The sequence below is a fragment of the Podarcis gaigeae genome (genome assembly GCF_964106915.1).
Source record: "Podarcis gaigeae genome assembly, chromosome: 4".
Taxonomy (NCBI): domain Eukaryota; kingdom Metazoa; phylum Chordata; class Lepidosauria; order Squamata; family Lacertidae; genus Podarcis; species Podarcis gaigeae.
This window is the reverse complement of record NC_139677.1, coordinates 99,166,211-99,190,970: the sequence shown is the minus strand read 5'-3', so window position 1 is coordinate 99,190,970 and position 24,760 is coordinate 99,166,211. Positions and strand designations below refer to the sequence as shown.

General features: G+C 47.9%; 1 protein-coding gene across 1 annotated transcript in view; it reads right to left on the bottom strand.

Annotated features, from left to right (window-relative positions):
• Positions 1-6,700: 6,700 nt before the first annotated feature.
• Positions 6,701-24,760, bottom strand: part of WNT11 (Wnt family member 11) — a 61,258-nt gene continuing 43,198 nt past the window's right edge. Inside the window, exons 6-7 of the mRNA XM_083737163.1 lie at positions 24,126-24,418; positions 6,701-7,614 (exon numbers count right to left, since the gene is read on the bottom strand). Coding sequence (XP_083593289.1) covers positions 7,440-7,614; positions 24,126-24,418 — 468 coding nt within the window. The 3' untranslated portion in view covers positions 6,701-7,439. The remainder of the gene's footprint in view (positions 7,615-24,125; positions 24,419-24,760) is intronic.

Sequence of the window (24,760 nt, the reverse complement as noted above, 5' to 3'; positions counted from 1 at the left end):
CACAAGGAAGGGGGCTTTTTCTTCCTTTTTCTCCCCCCTCCTTTTTCTTTCTCCTTCTGTGATGGAACTCCTATTTGGGGACTTCCCTGGCTTTTTTCTGGCCCACATAGGACCAGTCTGGAGAGTTGGCCTTGGTGAAAATTTGACATTTTCATCCCCCCCAAAAGTTTTTGATTCGAGTTCCGACTGAAATGAGGCTGCATTTTAATGTTGTATTTTAATCTTGTTAAGTTGTGGGTGAACATATCAGACGACACAGCAATTCTTCAGACAGCTCTTGTTTATTCACAGGCCAGAACAGAACTGAACTGAAGGGTTCAGCCAGCCTGCTTATATAGAGCTCCACTACAATGCAACTGTAACAACTTTCTGTAACTATCCAATCACTGAACGGTCACTTTCAATCCCTTATTTGCATATGTGGATGTGTGTGAAAACTACAGTATCCCCCTGCTGGCCCAGGGTGAGAACTTCAGTGCATAACAAATCTTGTTTTTAAGTTGTATTTCAATCAATTGTTTATATATTACCTGGTGTTAGCCGCCCTGAGCTCAGTCTTGGATGGGGAGGGTGGGGTATAAATAAAATTTAATAATAATAATTTTTCTCAGCCCAACGGCCACATAACTTTCTAGGCAATCTTCAGGGGGCGGGGCCACATCCCATGGCTGGGCGGAGCCCGAAGCAAAAGTGGGTGGAGCAATGAGTGAAGTTCACCTACTCAAACCATCTCTCCCTCGTCTTCATCCATGCAGGCATGAAGGATTATCCGAGTTCAGGGGTACATTCTAGAGGGGCGAAAAGAGGAGATTGAAAAGCAGGGCCAGGATGGGGTTTAACCTGGGGGAGTCCCAGGGGCCAGATAAAGAGGGCTGAAGGGCCGCATGCAAGCCCCCAGGGCCAAGGTGCCCCATTGCTGCTGTAGCAGGTCATGCAAGATGGTCCATATCAGCAAACAGTTCTAAGAGCTGAAAAGGGAAGTGACAAAGGAATGGAAGAACAGCCTGCTAGATCAGGCCAATGGTCTAATAATAATAATAATATTTTATTTATATCCCCCCTCCCCAGCCAAAGCTGGGCTCAGAGCGGCTAACAACAATAAAAGTAACACAGCATTCTAAAATCAATTCGTTCTAAAATCAATTCAAAATCAAATGAATGGCAACCATTGGGCTAGAGTTCTGTGAGGATTACAGAAGGAGGGGGTCAGGCTGTGCCCTGGTCAAAGGCCTGGTGGAACAGCTCCGTCTTGCAGGCCCTGCAGAAAGATGTCAAGTCCCGCAGGGCCCTAGTCTCTTGTGACAGAGCGTTCCACCAGATCGGGGCCACAGCCGAAAAAACCCAGACTCTGGTTGAGGCCAGCCTAACCTCCCTGTGGCCTGGGACCTTCAAGATGTTTTTGTTTGAAGACCATAAGGTCCTCCGTGGGACATACCCGGAGAGGCGGTTCCGTAGGTATGAGGGTCCTAGGCCATATAGGGCCTTAAAGGTTAAAACCAGCACCTTAAACCTGATCCTGTACTCCACCGGGAGCCAGTGCAGCTAGTATAGCACCGGGTGAATATGATCTTGCAGTGAGGACCCCGTAAGGAGTCTCGCCACAGCATTCTGCACCCGCAGATGTTTCTGGGTCAGTCTCAAGGGCAGCCCCACGTAGAGCGAGTTACAATAATAAAGCCTGGAGGTGACCGTCGTGTGGATCACAGTGATTAGGTCAGTGCGAGAGAGGTAAGGAGCCAACTTACCTGTCTGGTCCATCATCCTGCTCACACAGTGGCCAACCAGATACTCCAAAGCAGGCCCATGAACAGGATCCAAGAACACGCTCCCCTCCTATGGTTTCGAGCAAATGGTATTTGGTAGACTTATCGCCTCCTGCTGTGGAGGCGGAGAATAGCCATCATGGCTAAAAGCCATCTCTAGTCTTCTCCATGCATTTGCCCAACCTTCTTTTAAAGCCATCCAAGGTGGTGGCCCTCACTGCCTCCTGTGGCAGTGAGTTCCATAGTTTAACCTTGCACTGCGTGAAGAAGGACTTTCTTTTGAAACAGCTTCCTATGTCCTTCTGTTGATGTCCTTCATATACAGGCTAGAAGAGAACCTCAATGAAGGGCTCTCTAGTGCACCCACCAATATACTGTGGTACCTCGGGTTACAGACGCTTCAGGTTACAGACTCCGCTAACCCACAAGTTAGCGGGTTAAGAACTTTGCTTCAGGATGAGAACAGAAATCGCCCTGCGGCGGCGCAGTGGCAGTGGGAGGCCCCATTAGCTAAAGTGATAGCTCAGGTTATGAAGAGTTTCAGGTTAAGAATGGACCTCCACAATGAATTAAGAATTAACCTAATACCATTGTATTAGGTTCCTATGTGGTTGGGACCTGAAAGACATACTGGACAACAGTGTTCCAATGTGCAACAGGAGGTTGAGAGCAGCCATTTAAATTCCCCACAATGCCTTGGGGAGAAGCTACTTCGTGGATGTGGTAGGAAATTGGCATGGGGACTGTGAGACCTAGATGTTGGGCATTTCTTGGTGGTCGGGAAATTCAAGCCAGCATCCATGGTGGGTTTCGCCACTGCCCTGGGACTCCCAGTATCTACCAGAGAGTGCTTTTCTATGGGACTGGCAGAAATGACCGGCAGAATCCGAGACCAGGGAAAAGAGTCGGCGGAAGAAGATTGGAAGAAATTCAAAGATTATCTTCAGAAATATTGCAAAATTAAGGAATGCTAGAATGATGTTGGATAGAAGTTAAGCGGTTTCCAGCTGTAATGTTTTAAGAGATATGAAAAATAAGATTTTGAAATAAGCAAAATTAATGGTGAGAACTAATAATTTGCTGAGTTAATAATTTGAACTGGAATATAAGGAAGGGAGGTATGAGGAGGTCTGGAAAATAAGTTAAAAGAAAATAAGTAAATGGAAATTTTATGTGTTTTTATTTTTTCTGTTTTTGTACTTTATGTATTTTTGTTGTTTTTTCTTTTTGTTTTACGATATATTTCTTCTGGAAAAGTTTAATAAATATTTATTTTTTAAAAAATACCAGAGTGCTTTTCACTGGTGCAGGTGATGATCATGTGACCCTGCATTCCGTTTATATTCAGTCTCTCCCCCCCCCCCCCGTTTTATTCTCACAACAACCCTGTGAGGTAGGTTAGGCTGAGAGGCAGTGACGGGCCCCAAGGTCACCCAGTGAGCTTCATAACTGAGTGGGGATTCGAACCCTGGCCTCCCAGCTCCTAGCCTGGCACTCTAGCCACTATGCCACACTGCCCCAATGGCATCTGAGACGCAAGTTGTCAGCGTCTGCCTAGGAAAAGCATTGCTTCAGGCTAATAAGCATTCTCAAGATTTGTGTGCAATTCCAGCCTTTATTTCATACCATTGTTAAGCTTGCTTATAATATATATATATATATATATAATATAATATTTATATATAAAGTAGAATAGGGGAAGGGGAAAGCATCGGATATATTTTCATAAATATTTCTGTATGTTCCGCATACAAAACAAAATATGTACATCTGTGAAAGATAGTGGTTCTGTGCTGGGATTAATCCTGGGAGGAACGTGCAGCCTGTCCCAGTGTTTTCAGCGAGGTCTGCCAATAAGGGACAACGTCAGTGTCTGGAATTCATGCATATCCATCTGTGGGGGTCTCAAGACTCTTCGTCGGTAGCTAGCACACACACACAAACATGCACCCCCCCCCCCAGAACCAACTGCAGTGAGACTCAGGGTACCAGTGATAATTCTTTACAGTGGTGCCCCGCAAGACGAATGCCTCACAAGACGGAAAACCCGCTAGACGAAAGCGTTTTCCGTTTTGGAGGTGCTTCACAAAACGGATTTCCTATGGGCTTGCTTCGCAAGACGAAAATGTCTTGCGAGTTCCTGCGGGTTTTTTCCCCTTCCCCCCTTTCCCCCAAGCCGTTAAGCCACTTAACAGCTGATCCGCTAAGCCGCTTATCAGCTGATCCACTAAGGCTAAGCCGCTAATAGCGCTAATCCGCTAAGCTGCTAATGGGCTTGCTTTGGAAGATGAAAAAACCGCAAGACGAAGAGACTCGCGGAACGAATTCTTTTCATCTTGTGACCGACTCTGGGGTTGCGGCGCTCATCTCGCTTAACAGGCAGAGAGAGCCGGTGTACAGCTTCCAGGTCATGTGGCCAGCATGACGAAGCCGCTTCTGGCGAACCAGAGCAGCGCACGGAAATGCCGTTTACCTTCCCGCTGGAATGGTACCTATTTATCTACTTGCACTTTGACGTGCTTTCTAGCTGCTAGGTTGGCAGGAGCTGGGACAGAGCAACGGGAGCTCACCCCGTCGTGGGGATTCGAACCGCAGACCTTCTGATCAGCAAGTCCTAGGCTCTGTGGTTTAACCCATAGCACCACCCGTGTCCCTGAGACTAATAGATAGTCAGGGATGAATATTCTTCGCGGTTTCCTGCCAAATTCCCAAGCTATACCCTTCCCCTTCCCAAACTCTTCCTTCCCCTCTCTCGCATGAAGCAGCCACGAGAAACCAGCTCCCACCATGTAAGGTTTAAAATCCAAAGCCATCCTTGTAAATCTGAAGAAACCATAAGTAAAGAACCGTTTTTTCCTTTACCAACGAGACTTCTCTGTGTTTTATGAACTTTTTTAAGCCATGCAAGTGATGTGTGAATGAGACAGATTGAGGGACTGGCTAGATCCAGCTTCCAAGCTTCGAACTCGGCTATACAGTGGTACCGCAGGAGTCGAACAGAATCCATTCCGGAAGTCTGTCCGACTCCCGAAACAGTCCGAGCAGCCAATCGGAAGCTGGGGAAGTCGCGTCGGACGTTTGGGTTCCAAAGAACTTTCGCAAACCAGAACACTCACTTCCGGGTTTGTGGCATCCGTGAGCCAAAACGTTCAACTCCCAAGGCGTTCGGCTTCCAAGGTACGACTGTACAGTGGTACCTCGGGTTACATACACTTCAGGTTACATACGCTTCAGGTTACAGACTCCGCTAACCCAGAAATAGTGCTTCAGGTTAAGAACTTTGCTTCAGGATAAGAACAGAAATCGTGCTCCGGCGGCGCGACGGCAGCAGGAGACCCCATTAGCTAAGGTGGCGCTTCAGGCTAAGAACTGTTTCAGGTTAAGAACGGACCTCCAGAACGAATTAAGTACTTAACCTGAGATACCACTGTATAACTATATATATATATTTTAAAAAACAACCACCACAAAATCTGCCATGTGGTTTTCCTCAACGCATCACTTGCCGTGGTTATTTTAGGTCTCATCTGTGCTACACACTTACAGCAGTGCCATGCCACGATTCCCTGCTTAGGAATAATAACAGCTTAACTTTGGGTACCAATCCAAGATTATGCACATTCCCAGCCATATCTTGCCACCATGAGTGGGACGCATGAGATTGTCCTTTGCCGCCGAAGCTCTCTTTCAAGGTGGATCGATGCAAGGATCAGTAGCTGGCAGGTCTGGGGCCAGGGCATAAGGAAGAGCCCTACTGGATTGGCAAGAAATCTCAGCATCCTGATCCCGGGAGTGGTCCACCGGGTGCATCCCAGAATCCCACAAAGACAACAGTTGCCATCCCTGACCCTGTATTCCCAGCAACTGGTATTTCGAGAAAGACTGCTCTTCAACCTGGAGGCTCCACTGACTTTTCACGGCTGACAGGGGTGAAGCCAGGCCTGGCGTCGGCACCCAGCATGCTCAGGCAATTGCCAGGGCAACCCCAAAGTGCCCATTGGTGCTGATGTTGGTTGCTGGCATCGTTTTCTTTTGTTTGGTTTTCTTTTGCACGACAAGCGTGCCGTGATGCCAAGGTGGCAGCTGCTCGCCCCTTTCAGGACTTAGAAGCATTCTAGAGAAAAGAAGGCAGCGTGCAGCTACAGCCTCAAGGGGGCGCTCTGCTTTGCAGTGTGCCCGCTGTCCTCAGAAAAATATCAAAGCCCAAGAGTCTCTTCCCCACTGCCACCTCATAAGCTTCCTTGGGGAGACCCCCAGTTTGCAATGGGGATCCCCCAGAGGACACCCTGTCCAGGGCTCCCAGAAACCTGATGCCAACTCTGGGGGGAGGCTACCCACCAACTGCCCAGCCCCAAATCTAAAGCTGGGGGAGGTAGTGGTTGCTGCAAGTGTAGGACTTTGAGCACTTCCAGATGGCCTGCTTATTGAGCATGCATCTTGATTTGCCTGCAGGGAGGTTAGGCAACCAGCAAGAGCTCTTCCCCATCACTTTCCTTCCAGCAACAGTCCCCAAGACTGCTAATTTGGTTCCAATTGTGCAACCTGTCTTTGCTGGTCTGCAAGTGAATCCTACCCACAAAACTAAGACAGCCTGGAGGTGCCCCAAGTCTCTCCCGTGTTGTTCTTGATGTTTGTGCCCTCCCCCCCTGCCAATTCAGATGCATGGCTTACCGCCTCCTTCTGGACATGCTCTGCAAGCGCAGGAGCCTCTGAGCAAGGTATACAAGAGAGAACTGAAGAGAAAGTGAGAAACATTGTGAAATTCACAACAGCGAGAGCTCACTTTTGAGGAACGGGGCTCGATCCTTGCCTACTCCTTTCTGCAGCGACCATGTGTCAAAAGCAGGGTTTCCCAAACTTGGGTCTCCAGCTGTTTTTGGACTACAACTCCCATCATCCCTAGTAGCAGGACCAGCGGTCAGGGATGATGGGAGTTGTAGTCCAAAAACAGCTGAAGACCCAAGTTTCCTGGTCAAAAGCAATCGCTCACACGAGGCACAGTCACTCAACCCTAGAAGGATGGGGAAAACAGGGGCAAAATACTGTGGGGATCTTTGACGGCACTCCCATCCAAAAAAAGAATGATGTTGTGAAAAGGGAACCAGTAGAGAGAGAGGGAGAGAGGGAGAGCCTCTGCAGTAAAACACTGTAGAATTTCCTTTGTCCGCTATCAAATGTCATGTTACATTACAACAGAGAAACAAAGGCTCTCCTGTATTGACTTCCATGTGTTTTCATCCCATTCCTGGCAACCCGCTTCCCATTCCCCCAGCCCACAGCACACACAGAAGGCACTCAGCGGCCACGTATTGAACAATAACAAGGAGGCCGGTTGTCCACTATATAAGAACCGAGTTTGGTCTTTGTGGTTGTTTTGGCAAGGCAGATCCAAGCGCCAACACCTGTTTGCCAGCTTAAGCCACGCCGTCCTCCACGGATTGCGAAAGATGCTTCCCCAAAGGTGACAATTTATGAAACGTCTGGTCATTCCAGCGTTGCGATGGCTTTCCAACAGTCTTGTGGGTTTCTTGTTTTAAAAAGCAAGGCAAACATCGTCCAGGGTTCGGAAAGCTTTTCTCCTGTCCGAAAAGCGCCGGGGAGGAGGGTGGGGGATGTGGCACAGATGTCTCAAGTCTGTGGGCCCAGAGGGGAGCCGAGTGCCGCAAGAAGGGGGCCTCACTTGCAAACGTATCTCTCGACAGTCCTCTCGCACTTTTTGCAGGTGACGTAGCAGCACCAGTGGTACTTGCAGTGGCAGCGCTCCACCACTTTGTCCATGTAGGGGTTGTAGCCGCGGCCGCAGCACATAAGGTCACAGCTGTCGCTGCCGTTGGAGGTCTTGTTGCATTGCCTGCAAGACAGAAAACGTCATGAGCTGGGGATGCCAAAGGCTGGAGGGTGGGGAAGGATGCCTGAGGAACTCAGCTGCGAAGCCCATCAAGCTCCTTGTGGGACTGGGAGCTGGAAGGGAACCAATATATCATCAGCTTGGAAGCGGCCAAAAGCATCTCCGCCTGGGAAGACTTTTCCCTTTCGGGGAAAGGGCTGAAGCTCAGCCGTAGAGCATCTGTTTCGCATGCAGAAGAGCCCAAGTCCAATCCTCGCCATCTCTCCATGGAGGGCTGGGAATATCCCCTGATTGGAACCTCGGACAGCCTCTTCCAAGAAGGACCAATAGTCCAATTTAGCTGAAAGGGACGTCCTACGTTTCTATCCTCAAACGCAATGCATGGTCTCCCCCTGACATTGCAGGAAGAGGAGACAGGACACAAACAGAGACACGTCTGCTGAAATTGCAGCATTTGCACAAGTTACAGCATCCCACTTTTCCGGGCACTGAATTTGGATCAGGACACTCTTGTTGTGGGTGCTCACGCCTCCAAACTGGAAGGGGCTGATGCACACCTTCCAACATTTCTCTAATGAAAATAGGGACATGCAATCCATACCCTCTAACATTTCTCTGATGAAAATAGGGACACCCTATTCCGTATCCTCCAACATTTCTCTGATGAAAATAGGGACACCCTATTCCATACCCTCCCACGTTTCTCTGATGAAAATAGGGACACCCTATTCCGTACCCTCAACATTTCTCTAATGAAAATAGGGACATTCTGTTCCATACCCCCTAACATTTCTCTGATGAAAATAGGGACATCCTATTCCATACCCTCCAACGTTTCTCTGATGAAAATAGGGACATCCTATTCCATATCCTCCAACAGTTCTCTGATGAAAATAGGGACATTCTGTTCCATGACCTCTAACATTTCTCTGATGAAAATAGGGGCACCCTATTCCATACCCTCCAACATTTCTCTAATGAAAATAGGGACATGCAATCCATACCCTCTAACATTTCTCTGATGAAAATAGGGACATTCTATTCCATACCCTCCCACGTTTCTCTGATGAAAATAGGGACATCCTATTCCGTACCCTCCAACGTTTCTCTGATGCAAATAGGGACATCCTATTCCATATCCTCCAACATTTCTCTAATGAAAATAGGGACATCCTATTCCATATCCTCCAACATTTCTCTGATGAAAATAGGGACATTCTGTTCCATGACCTCTAACATTTCTCTGATGAAAATAGGGGCACCCTATTCCATACCCTCCAACATTTCTCTAATGAAAATAGGGACATGAAATTCATACCTTCTAACATTTCTCTGATGAAAACAGGAACATCCTAAGGAAAAGCAGGACATTCCTGGATCAAATCAGAAACTGGGACAGCTAATATAAATCTAGGGCTGCCCCTGCAAAATAGGGACACTTGGAGGGTCTGCTGATGGAATCACCAGAACAAGGATACTGCTTTGAAAGGAAGGGGGAGGCAGTTTTCACTGTGTTCCTATAATCTTTCAGGGGACATGTGAAGAGGGGTGAAAACACTTGTCTCCTTTGAACTGCCACATTAAAGGAAGCCATCCCAGCAGGGCAATCCTTGCAACGCAGCTGCGGGAGTTGTTTTTCTTTCTGCTCAAAGGAGTGATGTTCTTTTCTTAATACTGGGGTGGAGGGAATCCCCCCTCAAAACGCTGCCTTTTGTTGTGACCACACGAATATAAGAATGTGCTTTATGCCAGATCAGACTCTTCGTCTATTGAGCTCAGTGCTGTCTACTCCAGGGGTGAGAAATGTAATTCCCCGCCCAATTTTGGGGGACAGCTCACATGAGCCCCACACAGCTTTGTCTAGGATCAGGGATGATGGGGTTTTTAGTTAGTGACGGGCACATTCTGTCAGTTTTCCGTTTATCTCAGCTTCTTACTTTGCCGGCCTTAAGTTCAGTTCTTCACACTGCCAAATCAGTTCCCCCCCTTTTCTTAAAAAGGTCCTCATGCAAATTCATCAGCATTCCTGTGTGTATTTCTCCTCATACACACAATTTTTGTTTGCAAAGCAATTTCCCCTAATGCAAAGCTGCAGCAGCCTCATATCTGGTGTTGCTTGGGGATTCTAATAAACTCCAAAATCAGTGCGGTTCTGAAAGGTTCTGCCCGCCATGTTGATTCAAAATGGCACCTAACTGTATTCAAACATAGACAAAAACCTGCTCCCTGACCTCAGGAACCACCATGCAACATTTGGTGACGATAATGTGGTGTTAGATTGTCCTTTAAATGTGAACCCAATCAGAATTCTCTACAAAAAATGGGTATCGGCTACTCCTGGTCTAGTCTCATCTGGCTGGGTTTCCCCAGCCACTCGGGGTGGCTTTCAACAGAACATTAGAAACAGAATAAAACTTCAAATATTAAAAAGTTCCCTAAACATGGTTCCCTTCAGATGTCTTCTAAAAGTCGGATACAGTGGTACCTCAGGTTAAGAACTTAATTTGTTCTGGAGGTCCGGTCTTAACCTGAAACTGTTCTTAACCTGAGGTACCACTTTAGCTAATGGGGCCTTCAGCTGCTGCCATGCAATTTCTGTTCTCATCCTGAAGCAAAGTTCTTAACCCGAGGTACTATTTCTGGGTTAGCGGAGTCTGTAACCTGAAGCGTATGTAACCCAAGGTACCACTGTATTTCCTTGACATCTGATGGGAGGGCGTTCTATAGGGAGGGTGCCACCATTGAGAAGGCCCTCTGCCTGGTTCCCTGTAACCTCATTTCTCACAGAGAGGGAACTGCCAGAAGGCCCTCGGAGCTGGACCTCTGAGTATGAGCAGAATGATGGGGGTGGAGACGCTCCTTCAGGTATACTAGGCCGAAGCAAAGAATTTTTTGGCAAGCCCTAAATCTCATTCCTCCAGCAACCCCCCCCCCCAAATACCACACAAAGGCCATGCATCGCCCCCTCTTAACCGTGGTCCAAACTTCACAGCAGCGCCATTCTGGGCTCAGTTTCTGGTTGCAGCTGCACAGTGCCAACTGCCAATAAACACAAGGTCCAATGGATGTGGAAAAGCTGTGATTTCTCTCTCTCTCTCTCTCTCTTTACAAATGGCTTCAACGTCTCTTCCAAAACAGCCTGGCGTGCTCCGTCGCTTTGGACGCGGCCGTAATTCAACATGAGATCTGGTTGGCGAGAAGCAGGGGAGGGAAAGCGAGTTGGTGGTGGAGCTGAGGACTGCTGGACCCTACGCCGTGGACCATCGGTTAATGGATGGAAATGAATCCGAAGAGATTTATATGAAATTCCTCATGAGGTAATGCTTATGAGAAGTTATGGGATTAATGAAGTGCTGAGATCTCATTCTCGGCCTGTCCTTTTATTTATTTCTGACTCAGCCTGGCCTCCTGTTTGTTATTTCAGATTTGAGTTCCTATCCAGGTTTAACTCTCCCTCCCCTTTCCTGGCTCTCTTAAGCCGGCCGTTCTCATCACCCACTTCTTTTTTCTTCCAGGGGTATGGGGTGGGCTAAGGGGGGTGGGGAGAAGAGATGCGTGCAAATATTTACAGATCTCTGGAAGGCTCGGCGTGGCTCGTTCGTTGTAGAACGTCCCCCCGAGAGCCAAAAACCCACAATTTGCGGCCACATGCTGCATGTTTGTCTAGTGCTGGACCGAAGGCGTCACTCGAAAGACACCCCTGCGAGCCAGGATGGCCGCCGACAGCAAACCTCAGCGCAATCCCTCCTACACAAATTAGCCGAGAAGACAAATATTTGGAGCAAAGGTTCACAAGCTAAAAACAGGCATGGAGGAGGAGCTGGAGGGTTTGGGAGGAACTCTCGTGACTGTAAACCCCCTGGATTGCCAGAAAATCATCAGCAGGGAAGGGTGTGATTTGTAGGAGAGAAGCGTGGGGTGAAAGGTGTGAGAGGATTAGACAAATTCATGGAGGTCATCACAACTATGTTCTTCTTCCACTGCTAGAGGCCCTATGCCTCTGAATAGCAGTTGTTCAGGAACACAAGTGTTCTTGAGCTCAGGTCCTACTTGAAGGCATCAGGTTGGCCAACAGGATGCTAGACTAGTTGGCCTGATCCAACAGACTCATCTTCTGTTCTTCTCATGTTTAGACTAGGACCACGGCCCTGAATCTGCAGATGTTAAGACACACAGCATCTTAAAAAGCAGAGACATCACCTTGCCGACAAAGGTCCGTATAGTTAAAGCTCTGGTTTTCCCAGTAGTGATGTATGGAAGTGAGAGGTGGACCATAAAGAAGGCTGATCGCCAAAGAATGGATGCTTTTGAATTATGGTGCTGGAGGAGACTCTTGAGAGTCCCATGGACTGCAAGAAGATCAACCTGATCCATTCTTAGGGAAATCAGCCCTGAGAGCTCACTGAAAGGACAGATCCTGAAGCTGAGGCTCCAAGACTTTGGCCACCTCATGAGAAGAGAAGACTCCCTGGAAAAGACCCTGATGCTGGAAAAGATGGAGGGCACAAGGAGAAGGGGACGACAGAGGACGAGATGGTTGGACAGTGTTTTCGAAGCTACCAGCATGAGTTTGACCAAACTGCGGGAAGCAGTGGAAGACAGGAGTGCCTGTCGTGCTCTGGTCCAGGGGGTCACAAAGAGTAGGACACGACTAAATGACTAAACAACAACAACAACACACCACACTCCTTCTGCCATTGCCCTCATGCCCTACATTGATGGGCTTCCCAGAAAAGACATCTCTTCTGCAGTAGAAAACAGCATGGTGGACCTTTAGCCTGGCTGGCAGATGCAATCTTCTGATATCTGTGCTCCAGATAAGAATCCGTCTCTCCCTTCACCACCCTGCAAACTCTTCTGCTTTGTTCAGAACTTGTTTCCTCCCCCTTTCCTTTCTTGTCTTCGACTTATCTGGGCAGCAAAGATCACATCATGCCAAAGAACAAAGGAACGTAGATGAATACCGTGTGCTGAATTCAACTATTTTCCCATTTACGCCAGTGTAGTTTATTCTGATTGGCAGGGGCATCCCAATGGCTGTTTGAAAAGAACTCCCAAGCATCCGCTACCAGAGATTCCTGCTTTTTTTTAGATTACCTGCTCTGGGATCCCACAGCTAATTCTCCCCTGGTCTCCCCGCTGGCCCAAATAGGACTAATTTAGCCAGCTAACTCTGGTGATCATCTAATGTTTATTGGATGGATTTTTCCCTTAAATTGATTTTTGAATTTATTGTTATTCCCATTTTATACTGTATTTTATGCTGTTTTTTGTTGCATCAATTAAGTGTTTTAAATTTGTCGTTAGCCGCCCTGAGCCCGGTTTTCTGAATTGGGAAGAAGAAGAGTTTGGATTTGATATCCCGCTTTATCACTACCCGAAGGAGTCTCAAAGTGGTTAACATTCTCCTTTCCCTTCCTCCCCCACAACAAACACTCTGTGAGGTGAGTGGGGCTGAGAGACTTCAACGAAGTGTGACTGACCCAAGGTCTCCCAGCAGCTGCATGTGGAGGAGCGGAGACACGAACCCGGTTCCCCAGATAACGAGTTCACCGCTCTTAACCACTATACCACACCACATAATAATTTTTTATTATTATTATTATTATTATTATTATTATTATTATTATTATTAGTCTGCAAATATCACACAACCAATTAATGTTTCTACAGTTTGCCTTCTGTTAAAATGCACGGCCTGTAGCATATAAGGAGATGAATGAAGCAGGTTTTAGTGGAAGCAAAACTGTAGCAGAACAGAAAGTGCAGATTGCAATGAACATACAGTGGTGCCCCGCAAAACGAATGCCTCGCAAGACGGAAAACTTGCTAGACGAAAGAGTTTTCCGTTTTGGAGGTGCTTCGCAAAACGAATTTCCTATGGGCTTGCTTCGCGAGACGAAAATGTCTTGCGAGTTCCTGTGGGTTTTTTTCCCTCCCCCCCCCTTTTTCTAAGCCGCTAAGCCGCTTATCTGCTAAGCCGCTAAGCCGCTAAAAGCCGCTAATAGTGCTAATAGCGCTAATCCGCTAATCCGTCAATGGGCTTGCCTCGCAAGACGAAAAAACCGCTAGACGAAGAGACTCGCAGAACGGATTCTTTTCATCTTGCGAGGCACCACTGTAGGGCAATATGAAAATCACGACCTCCTTACATCCCTGGCCTTGGCGCTTCCCCATAGCTGTTCCACAAACCAAACCAGAGCTCACTAATCTAAAAGGGATGGGGGAAAGTTAAGCATTTGACTTTCCAAGTATAATTGCTCATTTCATAGAGAATTGAATCAACTGATTTATTTATTTATTTTTTGGAAACCTAAGTTGTTTCAGAGATATTCCTGCTTTGTCTGTCACTCTTTCCCCTATTCTCCATTTCCCTTTCCATTAACTGCTTCCTAGTCTGGTATCATTTACCGTTTATTTCAAAACTGTTGGTGAGTGTTTTAGGAAGAAGGTGGGAGGCTGGTGTTAGGAAACTCGAAGGGCCTCATTTAAAAGATAAGGTTAAACAGGGTTTTCCTTACAAGGAAGTTCCATCCCCAAAGCTGAACAGAAACCATCTTTTCTCCCCGGTTCAGCACATGCTTGTTACTGGAGCTCATAAATTGGCGGAGCTGTTTTGCAAACCGGTTCCTGTCAAGATTTATCTTCCTCTCCAGGTTGGATTTCTTTTGCTTAGCAAAACCACAGCAGAGATAATCATGAGGGAAAATCTATCTACGCAATAGCGCTGGCCCATTGGAAACGCAATTCTCAAGATGCAGAGTTGCGCACCAATTCTGTGCAGTTTAAAGCTATTGGTTGCAGAGAGCCAGTGTGGTGTAGTGCTTAAGAGCGATAGTCTCGTAATCCGGGGAACTGGGTTCGCTTCCCCGCTCCTCCACATGCAGCTGCTGGGTGACCTTGGGCCAGTCACACTTCTCTGAAGTCTCTCAGCCCCACTCACCTCACAGAGTGTTTGTTGTGGGGGAGGAAGGGAAAGGAGAATGTTAGCCACTTTGAGACTCCTTAAAGGGAGTGAAAGCCGGGATATCAAATCCAAAGTCCTCTTCTTCTTCTTCCCATCTAGGCCTTGTGCAACTTGGCCGTTTGCGGAATCTGGGAGGGTTCTGGGAGAATCCAAGAGGGCAGGGCGCATTAGCAGGAACGCCAACTCCAGATTCAAGCTACGAATGCTCCCTAAAGCTTGGGTGTGTTTAGATTTCAGGACTTTGGTTCAGGACCGTTTCCAGTTTCAACATTTTTGTTGTTGTTGAAAAAGAGGAAGGAAAGAAAGAGCCTAAACAAAAACAGGCTTTCTTTTTCCAACATGGCCCCAGGATAACTAAGAACGAGTCCCAGGTTTCCACTTAAAGCTTTCTAAGCACCACCGTGCCCTAATTTGGGTGGGTGGGGTGAGTGTTTTGCATAGACCAGTTCCAGCAATTTGACTCCCCCCAGGCATTCACCCGAAGGGGAAGGATGCTAATTGGGGGATGATCGTTAGGTCAAAATGGAAACATCCTCTTCAGTTAACCAATGCATCCACCTGCTGGCGTGAAATTGTTCCCTGCGGCGCATGATGCAACTGTATGCATAATGTCATAGACAATGGAACATACTCCCTAATTATCCCCATCATCCTGTTAAGTGATCAAAACACAATTGACGGGACGCGAGAGAAGTTTCCCACCTTCGCTTTTGCTTCTTTTTCCACACGTTCATCTTCTCCCACCTGCGAGTCCCTCCTTCTTTCCAGTTGCCCCTTACAAGACCATTGGGGGAAACAATGGATTCAGCAGAGATTTTGGGTTTCTAAATCACATGAAGGTACCAAGTCAGAGCATTGTTTCAGATTGCCTTACCTTGCTTTGCCGGCAACTCTCTTTTGGAACACAGGTGCAAGGGACTGACCTTGGAACTTGTAGCACGCAAGGTGGGTTATTTATTTGCTATTTATTACAGCGTGATCACAGGGACGGGGGTGGCGCAGTGGGTTAAACCACAGAGCCTAGGACTTGCTGATCAGAAGGTTGGTGGTTCGAATCCCCGTGACGGGGTGAGCTCCCGTTGTTCGGTCCCTGCTCCTGCCAACCTAGCAGTTCAAAAGCATGTCAAAGTGCAAGTAGATAAATAGGTACCACTCTGGCGGGAAGGTAAACGGCGTTTCCATGCACTGCTCTGGTTCACCAGAAGTGGCTTAGTCCTGCTGGCCACATGATCCAGAAGCTGTACGCCGGCTCCCTCGGCCAATAAAGTGAGATGAGCGCCACAACCCCAGAGTCAGTCACGACTGGATCTAATGGTCAGGGGTCCCTTTACCTTTTCTTTTACAGCATGATCACATCTGATGCACGTTCAGCTCATGCAGTTTCAGCGACATGCGGTTGACGCCTGCCAAACTGCGGGAGGCAGTGGAAGACAGGAGTGCCTGGGTATGCTGAGTAAAATCCCACAAGTTAGCTCAGCTGATTAGAGCGTGGTGCTAATAACTTCCAGGTCATGGGTTTTATCCTCATATAGGCCACCTACATAGTCCTGCATCGCAGGGGACTAGACGATTCTCAGGGGCAGGCCTGGATTTAGGTTTGATGAGGCTCTAAGCTACTGAAGGTAATGGGGCCCTTTATATGTCCAGCTATCCTTTGTCAACAACAAATTGTCACTGTTTTTTGTGTTGAATATATGCTACATGGTGAGAGCTGGACCATAAAGAAGGCTGATCGCCGAAGAATGGATGCTTTTGAATTCTAGTGCTGGAGGAGACTCTTGAGAGTCCCATGGACTGCAAGAAGATCAAACCTATCCATTCTTAAGGAAATCAGCACTGAGTGCTCACTGGAAGGACAGATCTTGAAGCTGAGGCTCCAATACTTTGGCCACCTCATGAGAAGAGAAGACTCCCTGGAAAAGACCCTGATGTTGGGAAAGATGGAGGGCACAAGGAGAAGGGGACGAAAGAGAACGAGATGGTTGGACAGTGTTCTCGAAGCTACCAGCATGAGTTTGACCAAACTGCGGGAGGTGGTGGAGGACAGGAGTGCCTGGCGTGCTCTGGTCCAAGGGGTCACGAAGAGTCGGACATGACTAAACGACTAAACAACAACAATTTATGGACCTAATAGGTATCTAAAGCCATTTGCACATGTTGCCATGCAACCCGTCCATGCAGAATGTAGACACCCTATATAAAGAAATGAGCAAAACAATGATATTTTAGGGAGCAGGCTAGCAGTTGAGGCCCATGACTTACATCATAGGAGCCTGCACAACACAAAGTACTGTTGCTGTATGTAGGTTTTATTTCATTTGTTTTTTATCTTATATTTTGGAAATGTACATCTAGTTTTCCCCCTTTAAATTTTGGGGGGCCCAAGAGAGTGGGGCCCTAAGCTATACCTTGTTTAGCTTATACGTAAATCTGGCACTGCTCAAGGACCTTCAATCTAAACAATTCCTATGATTCTATGAAATTCAAGTAAGGCAGAGAGCTTGTTGGACTTCCTGAGGCTTCACTCCGCACTCTTCCCCATTCTTAGTAATGCTTTATTTTACTTCATAAATTTATTTCGAATTACATGGAGGGCACCAGAATCTTTGCACCACTTGAGGCCTCTCAAGGCCTTAATTCAGCCCTGGGCAGGGAGCTTAGATGATGATGCTTATTTGTTCTGATGTGTTTGGAGGGACACTAGATCCCACACGCCCCAATGCATTTCCACCGCACTTTTTTCTGCTGGGGGGACCAGGTTTGTTGCACAAGACCACCCTATAAAATACAACAGGGCAATTTATCCAGATGTGATGGAATCCCACCCGAAAACAGCGATAGTCTGGAAGCCCTACACTTCTATACGGGACAGACTACAGGCGCTTATTTGTTGAGCTTTGCTTCCAGAAGTACAAAGCCACCAATTCTGTAAACCGCAAACAGCTGGGAACACCAGAGATTGGATATGTGGGTTCCTATTTCTATGAGTGAGTGAGGGAAGCTTAAATATGCTAGTAAAAGCATTGGACAGATAGCTTATCAGCTCTTCCTGTGCATGTTAAGCATCTGAGCTGCTCCAGACAATAAGGTCTGCATTATGCATTCCTGGAAAGTCCATCCCAGATATGGAACTCATAACATGGTTCTGGAGAAAACAAAGTTATCTTTTTTTGCCTCCATACATTTTTGTTTCTTTTCTAAAGGGGCTTTTAATAAAGGGAGAGCAGCAATGATAGAATCAACTACTACTGGCTACTTGCAATATTACTGTAATGGTTCTAGGGGTTGCTCGTGCGTAAATCGCCACACCTGGCTGGGTTACCTGGGTGAACTCTTTCTGTCCGGGCAGCCACTCACCCGTGGCTGTCTCAATCGCTGGCAGAATCCATCAGTGGGCGTTTCTTGAGCTTCTTCCAGCAAAGAAGCTCTTTGACGCCTAGTCTCCGCCTAATCTCCCTGCACAGAAGCCTTCTGCGCAGGGAGGGTGTGGGCAGCGGAGGACCCGTGCTCTCCCCGCTGGTCTCCGGCGAGGAGTCATGGAGCCACCTCGCCAATTCCCCCATCTGCCCCCCTTCTCCACTGGTGCTACGCTGATTTCCTTCCCCAGAAGATGGGCTGCTTCTCTCCCTCCCGGGACGCTCTCCGGAATCCCTCTGGAGCCCTCCCTCTCCCTCTGGCTCCGATGGCAGTTCCCTGACAATTACAAAGCATATAACTAGATGCATGCAAGCAGTGGGTTGCCTTGTTCTGCACAGATAGCTGCCTTAAACTAAGTCAGACCATTGGTCCATTTGACTCAGTATTGGCCACACAGGCTGGCAGCAGCTTTCCAGGATTTCAGGCAAGGGACACCCCAAGCCACATCTGAGGACTGAACTGGGCACCTCCTGTGTACAAAGCATATATTCCACCGCTAAGCTACAGCAAACATTCTCTTGGATGTGTGTTATGTAGAGATCTCAGTTTGGGCAATCAACTTCCAACCTCCAGGGGTTTCCTGGTTATAAAAGGGGAAGTCATAGAGAAATTCAGAGAAGTTTTCAAATCGGAAGACAGGTGAACTAATGCCAGTGTACTGGAAGAAGCAAAGACTACCTGTGTTGAAGCAATGATACTTTAACATCAACTTTGCTGGACTGGTCATGTTGTGCGGATGCCTGATGATCGTCTTCTAAAGCAACTACTCTATTCCGAACTTAAAATTTGAAAGCGGAATGCTGGTGGTCAACAAAAGAGGTTTAAAGACCGTCTCAAGGCAAATCTAAAAAATGTAGTATAAACACCGACAGCTGGACAACACTGGCCTGCGAACGCTCCAGTTGGAGAACAGCCTTTACCAAAGGTGTCATGGGCTTTGAAGACACTTGAATTCAGGACGCAAGGGGTAAACGTGCTAAGAGGAAGGAACGCTTGGCAAATCCACACTGTGATGAACTCCCACCCAGAAACCAATGTCCCCAGTGTGGAAGGATGTGTGGATCCAGAACTCGCCTCCACAGTCACTTACGGACTCATAGTTAAAACCATGTTCATGGAAGACAATCTTACTTGGCTATGAGGGATTGCGGAAGAAGAAGAAGAAGAAGAAGAAGAAGAAGAAGAAGAAGAAGAAGAAGAAGAGCTCAGAAGCCTCCAGATGACTGTAGCAACTGCTGTCAGGATTTAGAGCTATAGGTGGCCCACCCTTTCAGCATCACAACTCCTGTTTGCAGTGTGTTTGGTTTTGCACGACAGTAAAGGAATTAATCTGCTGGTGTGAATGAGTAACTCCCATTCTGATGCCACTACAGTCACCCAGAGCCTTTTGAATGTGTGGCGGCTGGCTCAAAGTCGAATGTGTGAACTGGTGGGCAGTTTATGAGCTTCTTGTGTACTGCTCCACTTGTGTTCTTGTAGGTTTCATACAAGCAGGAATTGTGGACAATGTTAATCAGAAATCATTTCATGCATAGTGCTGGACGCACAGCTCCAAGTTCCATTAAATATGGCAGCGCTTCCCTATAATTAGGACAGAGATGGAGAAACTCAGGCTCAATGCGGCCCTTCAATCTCTCTGTCTGGCCCTCAAGACTCTCCCCAAGCCACATCCTCTCATGCCTCTACTTTGATTCCTTCCTAAGTAAGTTTGCCTGGTTTGTTGAACGCTGTTTGCTTATCTGGCTGGAGGGCAGGGAGATCAATCTTATTGTACAGAGGTAAAATTTACATTCATGGCTCCGCCCACTTTTGCCACTGGCACATGGCTCCCAGAAGGCAATGCGGCTCTCACATTAAGAAAAGTTCTTCACCCCTGGCTTAGGTAAAAAGGGTAAAAGGTAAAGGACCCCGCATGGTTAAGTCCAGTCAATGGTGACTATGGGGTTGCGGCGCTCATCTCGCTCTCAGGCCGAGGGAGCCAGCGTTTGTTCACAGGCAGCTTTCCGGGTCATGTGGCCAGCAGAACTAAACCGCTTCTGGTGCAACGGGACACCGTGACGGAAACCAGAGTGCACGGAAATGCCATTTACCTTCCTGCCGGAGTGGTACCTATTTATCTACTTGCACTGGTGTGCTTTCGAACTGCTAGGTTGGCAGGAGCTGCGACAGAGCAATGGGAGCTCACTCTGTCATGGGGATTCGAACCGCCGACCTTCTGATCTGCAAGCCCAAGAGGCTCAATGGTTTAGACCACAGCGCCACCCACCTCGCTGGCTTAACCCTTTCCGCACTCACTGCTTCTCCCAGGCAGTTACTTCCCCTGGATCCTTTTCTCTGAGATGGAGCAACATGCTTGGGAATCCAGGAACAGGGAAAGGAGGCTGCAGGTAGCAGCATCCTCCAGCAGTTGATATGGTGGTAGACTACCCCTGAGCCTGGAGGTTCCATTGGACCACGACTAATAGGCATTGATAGACTTCTGTTGCGCAACCCACAGCCCAGATACACCTAAGAGAATCCAATTCATAGCAGCACCGCCTGAAGTCCCTTCTTGAGTACATAAATTCATTAATAACTCCAGTTGATCCACTAATGTTCTCAGAGGAGGGGGAAGCGGGAAGGAGGGGAAAGAGAAGCTGGTCCTGGCGACATCGCCTTTCCGACACCTCTGGTTTGCTGATCCCTGCTCCAACTTGAAAGGGAAAGTGTCGTTTCTTCTTCCTCTGCCAGTCCAGAGCGAGCGAGTGTGAACGGACGAAATGGGAACGCGTTATTGCTGGGGGAGGCCGGTGGGCAGGCAGAAGGATGCACACCTTCTGAGAAAGCGCTTTCGGCCCAACGGATCGGTTTTAAAAGGCAGCAAGTGGTGGGATCTTCCAAACGTGGAAGCTCAAACAGCGTATAATATTATAGATGCCTCCGGGGCCTTATAAAGCTATTTGGAAGAGGTCCATATGAACATTACACTTCTTTATGTGTGGGAAGTGTGAACTATATTTTATATATTTTCACACACCCACACACACAGAGATTCCATAACGCCTTTGGCTCCTGCATGAAAAGTCTCTGCTCCCTTATATGACCATAGGAAACTGCCTGAAATGGAGCGAGACTTTTGGTCCATTGAGCTCAGGCTTGCCTACACTGACTGGCAGAGGCTCTCCGGGGTTTCAGACTGGGGACATTCCAAGCCTGGAGATGCCAGTGGAGACTGATCCGGAGACCTTCTACATGCAGCGCAGATGCTCTCGCACTGAGCTACAGCCCCAGTTTGTCAGGACTAGAGTCTGGCATAGGTCATCACCTGGTACACAGGTTGAGACCCTCCCTGTCCGAAGACTGTCTTGCCAGAGTGGTGCATGCTCTGGTTATCTCCTGCTTGGACTACTGCAATGCACTCTACGTGGGGCTACCTTTGAAGGTGACGCAGAAACTACAACTAATCCAGAATGCGGCAGGTAGACTGGTGACTGGGAGCGGCCGCTGAGACCACATAAAGCTGGTCTTGAAAGACCTACATTGACTCCCAGTACGTTTCTGAGCACAATTCAAAGTGTTGGTGCTGACCTTGAAAGCCCTAAATGGCCTCATCCCAGTAGAACTGAAGGAGCATCTCCATCCCCATCATTCAGCCTGGACACTGAGGTCCAGCTCTGAGGGCCTTCTGGCGATTCCCTCACTGTGAGAAGTGAGGTTGCAGGAAACCAGGCAGAGGGCCTTCTTGGTGGTGTCACCCTCCCTCCCATCAGATGTCAAGGAAATAAACAACTATCTGACTTTTAGAAGACATCTGAAGGCAGCCCTATTTAGGGAAATTTCTAATGTTTGATGTTTTATCGTGTTTTTCATATTCTGTTCGTAGCTGCCCAGAGTGGCTGGGGAAACCCAGTCAGGTGGACGGGGTATAAATAATAAATTATCATCATCATCAACAGAACAGTAACTCCCAAAAAATTAAAGGAATATGTCGAGCAAAGATTTTCAGAGCAAAGAGCAGCCGCTGTTTAACTGAGAACAGCAATATTGCCTGGCTGACTGAAGGCAAGACGGCAAGAACGAGGAGGGAAGGAAGGGGGAAAAGCAGATGATTATTAAAAATGTGGTTGTGTCCAACTGGACAATTCTGAAAGGCAGAAATTCAATGCTTTGAGTGGGAATTCAACCAGGATACGGCTTTAAAAACAAATAAACGTGTGCCGAGGGATCTTGGATAACCTCACTGTACAAATCCAAAGCACTTTGGATGTCAACGGTGTTGGGTCATCTCCAGGCCAGTTGGAGGGCTGATTTTTGGGTTCTCCAATCCCCAAACACAAGCCCTTTTGTTTTGCCATGGACACGGGTCATTTGTCTGACAATGGATCTTCCAGATGGAAAAGAGGATACCAAGACAAGACTGTACAGCTGAGGAATGAGGGCAGTAACATGGAGATGGTGGAAACAGCCTTAGATAGAATCAGATCCTTGGCTTGTCTAGCTTAGCATAGGTCTATCTAGATACAGTTCCCAGGAATCTTTGGGGGAAGCCATGACTGTAAAAGTGGTATAGCAGTGCTTTAAACTGTAAGGTGTGGCCTCGGTCTCGGCCACAGAGCCTGATTCAGCATGGAAAAATAGGAAATCACCTTACACAATGTCATACTATTTATTCAACTAGCCAAGCATGGTCTACTCTGACTGGCAGTGGCTCCTGGGATCTCAGGTATCATGGCCTTGAGCTCAGAGGAGGAGGAAACAGAGCCTGAAGCAGTGTTACCTGTTCCACACCTTACCAATAGCTCAGGTAGCATGGCAAGTGGGAGATCACAATGTCGAAGAAGTGACTGCATGTAGGCCAGAAGGTTGGTTCTTAAGAGCCCTAATATTTCGGGTAATGGGGTGGAGCCTAGGAAGCAGAGTCTCATAAGGACCTCAGCTGACCTCCAGCCTTGGTCAGAGCAACGTGGCTCACTGGGAACTATCCGTGGTACTGAAACTACTGGGCAGCAGGTGCTGAAACCTGTGGGTACCCGGTGCACAACTTTGGACTGATCCAGCTTCTGTTCTTCTGGACGCACATACAGACCAGACACTCAACACCCACACGGTTGGACAGGCAGGTGCCCACGCTCACTCACATCTGTTCAGATCCCCCACACTTCTGCCAATCAGCAGAGAAGTGAGAGGGGGTTCTCCCCATCACAGTGCTGCAATTGGATAGGGAAAGCAGGAGAAGGGAAGACCTCTTCATACTTTTAAAAGCCATTTCATGAAAGTCTTGTCAAACAGAAAGGAGCCCTCCTTCCCTGAGCTCCAAGACTTTCTTCCAAAGGCACAACGGAAGAAAGGGTCCTTTCTAGCAGTAAGAAGTGGTTCCTTGCTTGAGGACCTATAGCTGTTTTGGACACCCAAGCATACCCCAAACCACTAACAAGAACCCCATGGATGAAGAACAAGCAGAAAATATGTTACTATTGTTATTTTAAGAAGACTAAAACTTTTTTTAAAGAAACACTTGGGGACTGGATGCCACCTGCAGACTGCTGATTCTAAGGATGTGCAATACATTTCCGAATGAGTCAGACTCCATTGAGTCCCGGCTCCGAAGCCCAATGGATTTGCAAAACACAGACCCTTGAATCAACTACTGGCCTGCAGGGTTTTCTGGGCACTGACACCAAGTCTTGTTTCCTGAGTATTTACCGCAGAAAGAAGATTTTAACGACTTAGGCTTAGTGGCGGTGATTTGGAGGGAACTACTAAGTTAACCACAGAGCCTAGGACTTGCCGATCAGAAGGTCGGCGGTTCGAATCCCTGCGACGGGCTGAGCTCCCGTTGCTCAGTCCCTGCTCCTGCCCACCTAGCAGTTCGAAAGCACGTCAAAGTGCGAGTAGATAAATAAATAAATAGGTAGCGCTCCGGCAGGAAGGTAAACAGCGTTTCCGTGCGCTGCTCTGGTTCGCCAGAAGCGGCTTAGTCATGCTGGCCACATGACCCGGAAGCTGTACGCCGGCTCCCTCGGCCAATAAAGTGAGATGAGCGCCGCAGCCCCAGAGTGGGCCACGACTGGACCTAATGGTCAGGGGTACCCTTTACCCTTTACTAAGCGAGAGGAGGATGAAGAAGAGGTTCCACCTGGAGAGCATTTACCTGTCCTGAGTCCCGTGCGATCCCACTTTCTCGTTCTTCATGCAGAAATCAGGCGAGCTTTGCAAATAAACCAGCTCCGTCTCCTTTACCGGGCGGATGTCAAGATCCTTGGGGACTAGATGCTTGCGGGTGCCCATAGGCCGATGCACCACCTTTGTAGCTGAAAGGTATTTGTTTTTTAAATCCAGGGCAATGTCTCTCAGTTCCTGAAGGCCCCTCCAGCAGGTCTTGATTGAGCAGGAACCAGATACTCCGTGGCATTTGCATTTCATCTCCAGAGAAGCTTTCAGGGCCTGTAGAAAGAGCAGCACAGGGATTTTGAAGTGACTTTTCCCTCCCTTTTGCTCAAATGCTCACCATCATCCCCCAACTGTCGCCGCCCCTCCCAGGGAAACGCTGAAAGGAGTAAGTGCCCTCACTGTGTTACAATCAAGGCTGTGTGTCTTGGGCACGTGAATGAAGCTCATTTGTATATACTGTATTTTTTGCTCTATAAGACTCACTTTTTCCCTCCTAAAAAGTAAGGGGAAGTGTGTGTGTGCGTCTTATGGAGCGAATGCAGGCTGCGCAGCTATCCCAGAAGCCAGAACAGCAAGAGGGATCGCTGCTTTAGCTGCGCAGCGATCCCTCTTGCT